Source organism: Salpingoeca rosetta (genome assembly GCF_000188695.1).
Source record: "Salpingoeca rosetta unplaced genomic scaffold supercont1.27, whole genome shotgun sequence".
Classification (NCBI taxonomy): Eukaryota; class Choanoflagellata; order Craspedida; family Salpingoecidae; genus Salpingoeca; species Salpingoeca rosetta.
In genome coordinates, this window is record NW_004754907.1 from 93,495 (window position 1) to 105,037 (window position 11,543).

At 56.7% G+C, this 11,543-nt stretch overlaps 4 protein-coding genes across 4 annotated transcripts in view; 2 read left to right on the forward strand and 2 right to left on the reverse strand.

The window, feature by feature from the left end:
* Positions 1-2,573, reverse strand: part of PTSG_08940 (uncharacterized protein) — a gene marked incomplete at its 5' end in the record, with an annotated part of 5,111 nt that extends 2,538 nt beyond the window's left edge. The window contains 6 exons of the mRNA XM_004989680.1: positions 353-543; positions 782-887; positions 1,192-1,304; positions 1,506-1,563; positions 1,814-2,230; positions 2,448-2,573. Coding sequence (XP_004989737.1) covers positions 353-543; positions 782-887; positions 1,192-1,304; positions 1,506-1,563; positions 1,814-2,230; positions 2,448-2,573 — 1,011 coding nt within the window. The remainder of the gene's footprint in view (positions 1-352; positions 544-781; positions 888-1,191; positions 1,305-1,505; positions 1,564-1,813; positions 2,231-2,447) is intronic.
* A 159-nt stretch (positions 2,574-2,732) lies between these two features.
* Positions 2,733-5,425, forward strand: PTSG_08941 (uncharacterized protein; the record flags this gene model as incomplete). The annotated part of the gene is made up of 1 exon (XM_004989681.1): positions 2,733-5,425. The coding sequence occupies exon 1, from the start codon at positions 2,741-2,743 to the stop codon at positions 5,423-5,425; it is 2,685 nt and encodes an 894-aa protein (XP_004989738.1). The 5' UTR covers positions 2,733-2,740.
* Positions 5,426-5,562: 137 nt separating this feature from the next.
* On the reverse strand, positions 5,563-8,995 carry PTSG_08942 (uncharacterized protein). Its single transcript, XM_004989682.1, has 8 exons — positions 8,872-8,995; positions 8,325-8,674; positions 7,800-8,071; positions 7,369-7,509; positions 7,100-7,166; positions 6,767-6,927; positions 6,335-6,480; positions 5,563-6,143 (listed from the first exon to the last, which is right to left on the reverse strand). Exons 1-8 carry the CDS (start codon positions 8,901-8,903, stop codon positions 6,026-6,028), a joined length of 1,287 nt encoding a protein of 428 aa, XP_004989739.1. The 5' UTR covers positions 8,904-8,995; the 3' UTR covers positions 5,563-6,025.
* A 101-nt stretch (positions 8,996-9,096) lies between these two features.
* The window catches only part of PTSG_12815 (uncharacterized protein), a 9,423-nt gene continuing 6,976 nt past the window's right edge, over positions 9,097-11,543 (forward strand). The window contains exons 1-7 of the mRNA XM_004989683.1: positions 9,097-9,177; positions 9,353-9,671; positions 9,946-9,993; positions 10,157-10,340; positions 10,528-10,589; positions 10,701-10,751; positions 10,869-10,914. Of these exons, the coding sequence (XP_004989740.1) occupies positions 9,543-9,671; positions 9,946-9,993; positions 10,157-10,340; positions 10,528-10,589; positions 10,701-10,751; positions 10,869-10,914 (520 nt within the window). The 5' untranslated portion in view covers positions 9,097-9,177; positions 9,353-9,542. The remainder of the gene's footprint in view (positions 9,178-9,352; positions 9,672-9,945; positions 9,994-10,156; positions 10,341-10,527; positions 10,590-10,700; positions 10,752-10,868; positions 10,915-11,543) is intronic.

Consider the following 11,543-nt stretch of genomic DNA (forward strand, 5'->3'; position numbering starts at 1 on the left):
AACAAAAGACAGCACGAGCGCCGCACTCCACATGTATGTGCAAGTGTGTGTGCGCGCGCACCTGATGTATTTTAGAGAACAGTTCGCGCGAGATTCTCTCCACACTCCGTCAGATGGACGATGATAGTGATGATGCATGCTGATGATGATGAGATGTCGGTCGCGTGCGATATGGGGGAACGGTGAGATGGTGAAATGTGCTGAACTCATTAGACGACACAACAACAACACACACACACACACACACACACACACACACACACACACACACACACACACACACACACACACACACACACACACACACACACACACACACACACCACCGCACCCGCCCCCCATTGCCGCTGACCATGGTCGCGCTGAAGAGGGAGACATGCTCCCTGTTGGCGCAGGCGTGCAAGATCTCATCAAGCTGTGTCTCGTATCCGTTTTCAAACAGCGTGTCGGCCTCGTCAATGACCACCCACGACACTTTCGCAAGGTCAATCAGCCCTTTGCTCAGGCAGTACACGAGTCGCCGCGGCGTCGACACGAGGATGTCTGCAGGCGAGACGCGAGGGTGTTGATGATGGCGGCGGTGTTGTGGTGTTGTTTGGCGGTGGTATGAGGACGTGAGACGGTGTCATTGCTGCGATGGTTGACTTAGCAGTGACTTTGTGCAATCGCACACACACACACACACATCACATCACATACACACATCACACATCACACACACACATCACACCACCTCATCATCCCCTCCCCCTCCACAAATTCAACAAATGCTGCACACAACCGTGGGAGCGTTGGCGGGCCTTTGCGACGTTGCCGACATTCGCTTTCGTCAGCAGTTGGATCGACAGCTTGCTGCCCCGACTCAACAGCTCCAGCTCGCTCTTGATCTGTGCACACGCGTGCGTGTGTGTGTGTGTGTGTGTGTGTGTGTGTGTGTGTGTGTGTGTGTGTGTGTGTGTGTGCGTGTGTGTGTGTGTGTGTGTGTGTGTGTGCGTGTGTGTGTGTGCGTGTGTGTGCGGATTGGTGCGAATGTGAGTTGAGACGAAATGTACTTCACATCATCATTCAAACGTAGTGAACAGTAAACGTGGGTGCACTTGAAATACACACGCACACACATCTACATGCACGCAACAACACACTCATCCCTCCTCCCTCCCCGCTCTTCCTCCCCGGAGGTCCGCACGGCACCTGAAATGCGAGCTCGGGCGTGGGCGCGACGACAACAGCGCGGATGCCGCTGTCATCGTGCTTGCCAAGATTCGCCAGCAGCGGAAACGAAAACGCACACGTCTTGCCAGAACCTGATGTGACAGTGGTAGCGTTGAGGATGGTGGTAGCGGTGGTAGCGGATGGCATGAATGAAGGTTGTATTCGGATGGTGAGGATGTGTGGTTCGTTTGGATGAAGAAAGGTAAACAGCGTTGGCTCAGAACAACACTAGCAATGACACAAACGTAAAACCTGAGGAGCAAACTCACACACAACCACGCACGTGCACGCACCTGTTGGAGCAATGCCGACCACATCTCGCTTCTTCAGCATGGCTGGTATGGCTTGCATCTGGCAAACGCACGATGAAGATGAGGATGGAGTGTTGATGCGTGTTGATGCGTGTTGATGCGTGTTGACGTGAGCAATACGAACGCACGCAGCTGGCACCTCGCCCCCAGACGCCCACGTCTGCTCTACGGTCAATCTTGTCACGCAACACAGCACATAACGCACACACGCACACGCACACACACACACACACTCACACACTCACACACACACACACACACTCACACACTCACACACACCACCACCACACCTGGATTGGCGTTGGCTTCTCGTGCATCTTGCAGAGGTTTGAGAGGACGACTTTCGGCACATCATAGTCGCTCAGCTGCTGAAATGCAACAACGGGCGGAGGCACATCGTCGCCCTTGACTTGGATCTGATGCTGCTTCCTCACCTTCTTGGGGCCAATTCGCTTGGCTTTGGCAAGCCTCCCTTCAACACTGTCATCCTCTTCCTCACCGTCCTCCTCTTCGTCGTCATCGTCATCCTCGTCCTCGTCCTCATCCAGGTCTACTTCCAGCTCATCGTCATCGTCCTCCTCGTCGCTGCTGTCTTGGTGCACGTCTTCTGCCCCGTCATCCTCATCTTCATCATCGTCGTCATCGTCGTCACGGTCATCATGTCTCCTCTTGCTCGCCTCCCTGCCTTTCTTTCCCTTTGGCTTTGTCTGTTCTCACCAACAACAGCCCAAGTACGTGAACACGGTGCATGTGAGCACGGTGCATGTGAGCACGATGAGCGTGCGAGTGAGTGCGTACGACACATGAACCAACACAAGGTTGAACGGCTCTTCTTCACAAGCACACAAGCACTCACTCGCTCACTCACACACACTCACACACTCACAAACAATTCACGTCATTCACGACATAAGAGCACCACACCTTCACGACGAGGGTTTGGGAAGTGCTGTCGTCATCCTCAGAGTCTGCCTCGAAGATCTGCCGCACCTTGTCATCCTTCTCCTTGTCAAACCTCAACCCACCACGCAGCAGTGCAAACGGATCCATGACCACAGTCTCTTCTTGGCTGTTTGCTTGTTGTTCGCGAGCCACGTGCAGATGCTCTTTACAACACCACAAAAGTGTACTGACTGAATTCAGTCGAATGTGCCTGCATGCAAAACGCGCAGAAGCAACAAGCAAAAGCAAAGCAAAACACCAACCACCACTGGCACATGAATGCGTTCTGCACAGGCACCCCCCTCCCTCCTCTCGCGCTCACCTTCCTTCGCTTCCCACGTTGCTTGCTTCAGCACGACCACCGAGCCTCCTTGTGTGTCTTGCGTCGCTGCCCCTGCTGCATTGCTTCTTCATCATCATCCCACACCCCCCTCCCCTTGTCACTCGCTTGTCTTGTTTCCGTGCACCATTTACACCCGTCTCGCATCCGCCTCGCATCAGACAGCCCAACACAAGCGCAGAAGCCACTCCACTCAACTCCCCGATCGCCGCCACACCAACCGCAGACTATAATGAGCTGCTCCATTGGCGCGTGCGCCGTGCGGCGGCTCCCACTGTTGGCCGTGGCGATGGCCCTGGCCGTTGCCGCTGTTTCCGCGCAGGGCTGCCCTGGTGATGTGTTCCCTGGGAACGGTGACTCGGACACGCCGGCCGACATTGCCCCAGCACCCAGCACCACCTTCACTGGTGTCGTGTGCAAGGACGAAGACGACTGGTTCGAGCTCCAGGTGTGCAAGGGATGCACGGTTGAGGTTGAGGTGACCTTCCAAAACGCCCAAGGCGACATCGACGCCGTCATCTACGCTGCAGATGGCACGCCCAGCGACACCTCAACCTCCGAGTCTGATGACGAAAGCCTCACCCACAGCAACACGCTCGACGAAACATCCCACCTCCTCCACATCTACCTGTACCAGCCCATCTTCGAGGACACTGAGACGCCGAGCAACGACGGCCCAACCTCCTACCAGATCACCATCAACATCACCGAAGCCACCACCACCACAACAGCCGTTCCCGCCACCACCACCTCGTCCACCAGCTTCATCAGCTCCTGGTTCCCTTGCTTCTACGACCCGTATGAGCCCAGCGATACGCGCGAAACCGCATACGCCATCACCTCGGTGCCGTCACAGCTCCTGGCCGAGGCATGCCCCGAGGATCGAGACTGGTATGCCTTCGAGCTGTGCCCAGGCTGCACCATCGACGTCTCTGTTGCCTTCCAGGGCCTGGCCGGCACCCCCGCACTCGCCCTGTACCACGGTGCCAGCGGCAGTACCCCGCTCACGTCATCCGATGACAGGATCTACCAAGGCAGCTACACAGCACCCGGCAGCGGCAGCGGCAGCGCCACCACCGTGTACATCAACGTGTACCACACCCGCTACATCCCCGTGGACTACGAGTTGGCCATCACTGTTAACGAGGGTAGCACAACAACCAGCGAGCCCACGACAACGACAGAGTTTACTGGGTCTGTCACCCCGTTCCCTGGGCCCACATCTGGCTGGGTTGCCTTCCAAGGGTCCGAGTACAACGTCTACGACGAAGACAAGATGCACCATGGTGACGCCGAGGCATTTTGCCAAAGCGAGGGTGGCCACCTCGCTGTTGTGACGTCACTGCACGAGCACGTGTGGCTCACGGGCTTCGCCATTGCCCGTACCGACAACAATGAGGCATGGATTGGTGGCATCTTCCCTGAGCCCCAAGAGCTGCAGTGGATTGACGGCACGCCCGTCGTTGACTTTGGCCTGCCGTGGAAGGAGGGTGAGCCATCCGACAACCGCCAGGCAGGCTGTCTCTTGCACAACCTACGCAACAGCGATGGAGATGTGACTGGGCTGTGGGAGGCACTCCGGTGCTCGCGTCGTCGTGGCTTCATCTGCGAACGTCCCAGCGACGAAACAACCACCACAACCACCACTACCACAACACGCTCTGGCTCAACCACCACCACGACTACCACGACTACGACTACCACGGAAGGCACAACGACAACAACAGAGTTTACTGGGTCTGTCACCCCGTTCCCTGGGCCCACATCTGGCTGGGTTGCCTTCCAGGGGTCCGAGTACAACGTCTACGACGAGGACAAGATGCGCCACTCAGAGGCACAGACGTTTTGCTTTGAACAAGGGGGCCATCTTGCTGTTGTGACGTCACTGCACGAGCACGTGTGGCTCACGGGCTTCGCCATTGCCCGTACCGACAACAATGAGGCATGGATTGGTGGCATCTTCCCTGAGCCCCAAGAGCTGCAGTGGATTGACGGCACGCCCGTCGTTGACTTTGGCCTGCCGTGGAAGGAGGGTGAGCCATCTGACAACCGCCAGGCAGGCTGTCTCTTGCACAACCTACGCAACAGCGATGGAGATGTGACTGGGCTGTGGGAAGCCCTTCGGTGCTCGCGTCGTCGTGGCTTCATCTGCGAACGTCCCAGCGACGAAACAACCACAACTACCACAACCACAACACGATCTGGCTCAACCACCACCACGACCACGACGGAGCAGATGTGGACCCAATTCACCGATCACTACGAGTATCGCATCGTCTCCACCGCCATGGTTGAGTTTGGAGAGGCTGAGGACCAGTGCATCCAGTATGGTGCTGAGATCACGTCCGTCAGCTCCCAGAGCCAGCTCACATGGCTGACGCAGCTTGCCACCAACAACACCAACCACCCTAGCATCTGGCTGGGCGGCCGCTTCGAGCTCGCCTGGAGTGACGGGACGCCCGTTGTTGACTTTGGCTTTCCCTGGCTGTCGAACGAAGGCGAAGGGAAGCGTGTGGAGCGGTGTCTGTACATGCTGCTCACGGGCACGAACACGGGGCGCTGGGCTGATGGTCTCTGCAATGAACGCCGCCCTTACATCTGCCGCCGCCCCATCGAATGAGCACACGCTTTGTGTGTGTGTGTGTGTGTGTGTGTGTGTGTGTGTGTGTGTGTGTGTGTGTGTGTGTGTGTGTGTGTGTGTACGCTTGCTTGTGTCCTGACTTGCTTGCATGCATGCACCCACTGCTCCTCTCTTCTTCCCGTTTCTTGTGTGTTGCGTTTGAATACAAAAGCCAAGTGCATCTGTAACTTAACTGTAACATGAGGCGCACTGTGTGCATTGAGGAGAGAGCGTGTGCCATGAGAAGGGTGGCTGATGGGATGAAGGTTGCATGCGACAAGGGGATGCATGAGCCAAAATGCAACAAGCCAAACAGAGAAAGAGAGAGAGAGAGAGAACGTCTGGAAGGTGAAGAAGGAATCAACAAAAGTTATGAATGGAGCACAGGAACACGACAGCAGTCTCGCTCACACATGCATGACCAGGCCACAGCCACAACCGATACGCTTGGGAGCAAACAAACAATCAACCCATGAAGTCACACGTAGACTTCAACCAGAGCACAAGAGCACATGTCACGCGGCGTACAATCTTGCAATGACGAGTGCCGCCAAGCAACAGAACAGACATGACGTCCACCAACACGTGCAATGCCATGCATCACGCATCACAGATGTTCATGCAGAGTTTCGGCATGGTGACGGGGCCAAGGGGGTGCTGGAGGTGGGGCACGAGCCAGCGGTCGTCAAAGTACAGCGCAAGGGCAAGAAGCAGCTCCCTATTGGTGTGGAGCACACACGTGCATGTGATGTGTTTGGGGAAAGTAAGGTTGGCAGGATGAGGGAGAGAAAGAAAGAAAATAGTCGAACAGCAACGCTTATTCTCGTCCCCCATACACGCAAACAAACACATACAAACACACACACACACACACACACACACACACATACATACACAGGGGAAACTTACGCTTCCTGTTCAGAGCACGGGCGGTCCTGTGATGCAATCAACTCCACGCGGACTTCGTAGTCGTCTTCCAGGTGAGAGCAGCGCTTGCAGCACGTGTGTGTGCTGTGTGCCCAATCCCCGGACACAACCAGTGACGCTCTCTTCTCCTGTTGACAAATACGAATGTGCGAAAGGGAGGAGGGCTAAGTTTGTCGCTGTCGATGGATGTGATGGCGCGAAATACGCACAGTGCGCCTTTCATCCACGTGCGCAAACACGCGCACAAACAAACACACCCACACACACCCACACACATACACACACACACACACACACACACACACACACGCACACATACACACCCACCCACACCCACACACATACACACACACACACACACGCACACATACACACACACACACACACACGCGCGCGCGCGCGCGCGAATCTCACCCCTGTTCCTGCTTCGAGGATGGGCAGCACGAGGAATTGTGCCGGGGTGTGACTGCCGTAACTTGGCCGCCGCTTCACAGCACTCGTGGCTCGTGTGTCGTGACCGCAGCAGGCGTGGGGAGCAAGCAGCCAGCACCCACACGCGCGACAGCACTGTCGCTCTGTGCAGAGGAGAGGGGGAGAGGGGCGGATCGTGTTGGGGGGATGTACGTGTGTGATGGAAAGGAAGGATGGATGGAAGGAAGGAGACAGGGTGGCAGAGCGAGACACGAGGCACAGAGACGCACAGAGGACAACTTGCAAGTGTTACGCATGCATAAGAGGTGGCCTTACCACTTGGGATGTAGAATGAGCTGACGCCTTTTGTGTTGTCGCCCACTGGTTCCACGGACAAGATTGCCTGCAGGCAACACAACATGAGATTAGACCTCTGGCGGAGCACTTCCACTACTGCCTCTTCCACGCTCCGTCAACAACAAGGACGCACATACACACACATACACATATACACGCACACACATATACACGCACACACATAAATACACGCACATACACAAATACACATGCTCCAAACAACGACCAAAACCAAAGCAACAGCGAACCTGTGATCCGCCGCAGCGAACGCGACACGGGGCCGTGATGTGGTTGATGACACCGCGCTTGAGCACGCGGGCGGCAACTTGGCCGTTCTTGTACAGGACAGCGCGGTCACGTGACGCAAGGCCATCCAGGCATGGCATGCTCTGGTGATAGTGGCAGAGGTATGAACGTGGTGTTGAATGCGGTGTAATCGTGAACACAGTGCTGTTTTGCGGGTGCATGCACGATCAACGCTCACAAACACATGTGCACAAACACATGTGCACTTGCACACACGCACAATCATCATACACTCTCCTTCCTCGAAACACGCGTGAACACACCCTAACACACACACACACACACACACACACACACACACACCCAAACACATACACACACACATATGCACACACACACATACACACACACAGTCTCCACCGTGGATACTCACCATGCAAGTCGTTGGTGTAAGATCCACCGTCATGGTTGGCTGTTCCTCCACACGCATCTGCGCCCCCGCATTGTATCGACTCCGAGCAGCACCGCCACTGCCGCCGCTACCACTACTGCCGCGTGCGTGCGCTGGAAGCAGCGCGTCGTGGCGTCTATGCAACTCGACAGACCGCTGCAGTGGACAGAACGAACACCATGCAGGCAGGCAGTCTGCAAGCCAGCACGCAAAGCGCGGCCGACGCCGTTGGTGCAGCCCAAACCACTCCGCCCCTGTGGTGGGTGTGAGTGCAATGTGTGTGCAATGTATGTGTGTGATGCGATGTGTATGCGAGTGTAAATAAAATTGATATATGTACGTGAGTGTGTGCGTGTATGCATGTGTGCGTGTATGCGTGTGTGCGTGTATGCGTGTGTGCGTGTATGCGTGTGTGCATCCGAGCATCCTGCACTCGATGTTTTACCCCTCAACCCTTCTCCAGAGCGCACGCACACAAAACGACATGACGCTGGCGCGCTGACGTACCCGACTCGGCAATGAGTTCATATCGCTTTGGGAAGACCTCGCTCTGCTCGCAGCTGCAGATGCCGCCAGTTTTCCTGTTGGTGTGGCTGAGCGCCATGTGTGCGCCAAACCCTTGCTGCAGGCGCGGCTGCTTGTGGATGGGCTGCATCTCAAAGTGCTCAAACTCGGACTTTGGATGTGCGTGTGCGTGCATCTCGAGCGGATCGTCCAGCTTGCTGAACCTGCGGTGCCCGCTCCCCGAATGCCCAGCCCTCGAACTCAAGGTGTCATAGTGGTGATGCTGCTGGTGGCGGTGCTGGCGGTGGTCGTTGCCGCCGCCTCCCTGCATCGGCACCCCAAGCGACACGCGCCTGCAAAGAAAGACAGAGAAGGGAGAGACGTGGATTGAGTGAGGCGAGGTGTGGGATTGGGTGAGGCGAGGTGTTGGATTGTGTGGTGGTTGTGGCACAGTGTGATGTGACACGTCGTATCTGTTGTTTGCAAGCAGCCAAGGCAAAGAAGGAAAGGCAAAGAAACACAGCAAGATACGCCGAAACCAGAGACAGACCTGGGCTGCGCGACGATCATGTCCCCGTCCATCGTCGTTTTGTGTGTTTGGTGTGCAGGTTCGATGAATGTCGTCGAGGGATGGTGTGGATGGTGTGGATGGTGCGTGGTTTGATCGTTTTCCTTCTTTCTTTGTTTGCATCATCACATCACACCAACCGCCCTTCTCTTCGCGCCTTTGCCTGACACCATCAATTCGAAGTTCGCGGCACCGAAGTCACGTCAATTTTGACAGGATGACGTCAAATTTGACGTCCGTTATCTCGCTTGCACTTTTTCCTCACAACCAGCACCAGCCAGCGGCAAGGTGTGTTGGGGGTGCGTGGTGGTGGTGCAGTGGTGCAGTGGTGCTGGTGTGTGTCAGGGAAGGCTTGCTGGACCTCCCTTGCTTGCTTGCTCGCTTGCTTGCTCGGTGCCCCACCTCCTCGCAACTGTTTGTGACTTGTCTCACCTTGAAACTACAACCTTTTTTTCCTCGCCAGTGTCAGTGCTGCAGTGCCAACGGCGGTGGCGGTGTGGCAATCCAACAGTGAGTGAGGTTGTGGGCCAGACACTGGTGTCACCACGTCAGGAAGCACAAAAACCAACACGACACAGTCCACTGATAGCCCACCGGCAGCACCATCACTTTGTCACGTCAATCACGACCGGCTTCCACGTCACGGAGCAAGCATGTCATCGCGTACGGGGCTGCGCCCTGCTGAGCGGCAGCACCGCAGCAGCAACCCTGATCACCACCCGCGCCGCGATGCACGCGCCAGGCGCCCCAAGGCCCGCCGACACGACAAGCCGCCGTGGGATGTACGTGTGTGTGTGTGTGTGTGGCTGTCTGTGGCTGTGTGTGTGTGTGTGTGTGTGTGTGGCTGTGTGTGTGTGTGTGTGTGTGTGTGGCTGTCTGTGGCTGTGTGTGTGTGTGTGTGTGTGTGGCTGTGAAAGTGTGGCTGTGTGGCTGTGTGTGTGTGTGTGTGGATGTGTGGCTGTGTGGCTGTGTGTGTGTGTGTGGCTGTGTGTTTGTGCCGTGGATCGACAGTTGCTGCTCGTTCATGTTGCGCGATGCGTGCGGTCGGTATTGCAGGACACGATTCACGACCTTGACGAGTACAGGATATCGGCACCCACGCTGGTGCGTACCTGTACATGAATGTGATTCCAGCCATCCGCGAACGCACACCCATGCACGCACTTGTGTTGTTCTGGTGTCCCCAGCACCCGCTGCACAGCGTCTCTTGCACGTTTGTTCCTGTTGCTCACAACCCTCTACCCACGACATTGCATTCGCGTGTTAGGAGCGGCGCCGCGCTGCGCACCAGTCGAAGCATGCGCACCAGGCTGCGAAGCTGGTCAAGGGCTCCAAGCACCGCAGCAGCAGAACACAGCACCCTGTCGACGCCGCCTCTTCTCCAGTGCACCCGGGTCTCTTCCCACAAGGCGCCACCAGCAGCCCGCGCCCACCGCGCAGGAAACACAGAGGTGCACACATCAGTGTGTGTGTGTGTGTGTGTGTGTGTGTGTGTGTGTGTGTGTGTGTGTGTACTGCAGTTGTGTCTCTGAAGGTTGGGATTGCGGCCTAAGAAAACGCGTGTATGTTCGTGTGACCTTACACTGCGTGTGACCTTACACCGCGTGTGACCTTACACTCCGTGTGTGATGCGGCCAGGGGCGCGCCACGTGGCGCAGCTCGACACCGCCGCGCCAGGCGCCGTCATCACATCCAGCGACGTACGAAACAGCGCTGCGCCTGGGATGCGTGTGGGTGTGTGGGTGTGGATGTATGCGCATGTGTATCTGAGCTTGCTCAGTTTCACTGCATTCCCTCTGGTGTGTATGCAGGCCGTTCGCACGACTCCAAAGAAGACGCACACCCCTCCTCACACATACATGGTACGACGATGCATGACATGTGTGTGCGGGCATGCATGGTGGGTTGCGCGTGCTGTATCGAATTCGCGTTGTTCACTTTCATGCCCACCACCACCACCACCACCATGAACGTGACAGACGCGCCAGAGCCAGCCAGCCATCACCCGCGCACCCGTTCACCACGGTCGGTTCCCTGCACCGTACCCGTATCCATCTCACACACCGCAATGCCCTCATCTCGACTCGTTCTGTGCTGTCCTGTCTCCAAGTGCCTCCTGGCCGTTTGGTGTTTCGTTCATCGTGTGTGCATCACGCTACCTGCATGCGCTCGCACTTGCACACACACACACACTCACACACACACACACACACACACACACACACACACTCTCTCTCTCTCTCTCTCTCTCTCTCTCTCTCTCTCTCTCTCTCTGTCTCTCTCTCTCTCTCTCTCTCTGTCCCTGCTCCCCCCCCCCTCACACGAGTGCGCTCATGTACGCTCCATGTCTCGCGCCAGCTACGAGCGCGTGCAGCAGTGGGCCATCCAGCATCGCAGGCGGCGATGGAGGGGCTGAAACACCTGCAGGTTTCGGAACTCGACCCGGAGTCACCACACCGCTCCATGACCAGAGCACACGCCCGAAGGATCACTGGTGGTGATGGATGATGATGGAGGTGGTGGTGGTGATGGTGGTGGAGGTCGACGTACGCGTGTGCGCGCGGAGAGAAAGTGCTGCCACGATTATACAGTGAGACAGTGGTGTTTGGCGCTCATATGTGGCGACCACCTGCTGCGCGGGTGAGATATGTCCG

Bases quoted from the DNA above. Each gene is read 5' to 3' on its own strand.
- PTSG_08942 (XM_004989682.1), bottom strand. From the start codon at position 8,903: ATGGACGGGGACATGATCGTCGCGCAGCCCAG. The intron at 7,167-7,368 runs GTTCGCTGTTGC...TGTTGCCTGCAG, and splicing joins TTCGCTGCGGCGGATCACAG to GCAATCTTGTCCGTGGAACC. The intron at 6,481-6,766 runs GTGAGATTCGCG...ATTTGTCAACAG, and splicing joins TCCTCGAAGCAGGAACAGGG to GAGAAGAGAGCGTCACTGGT.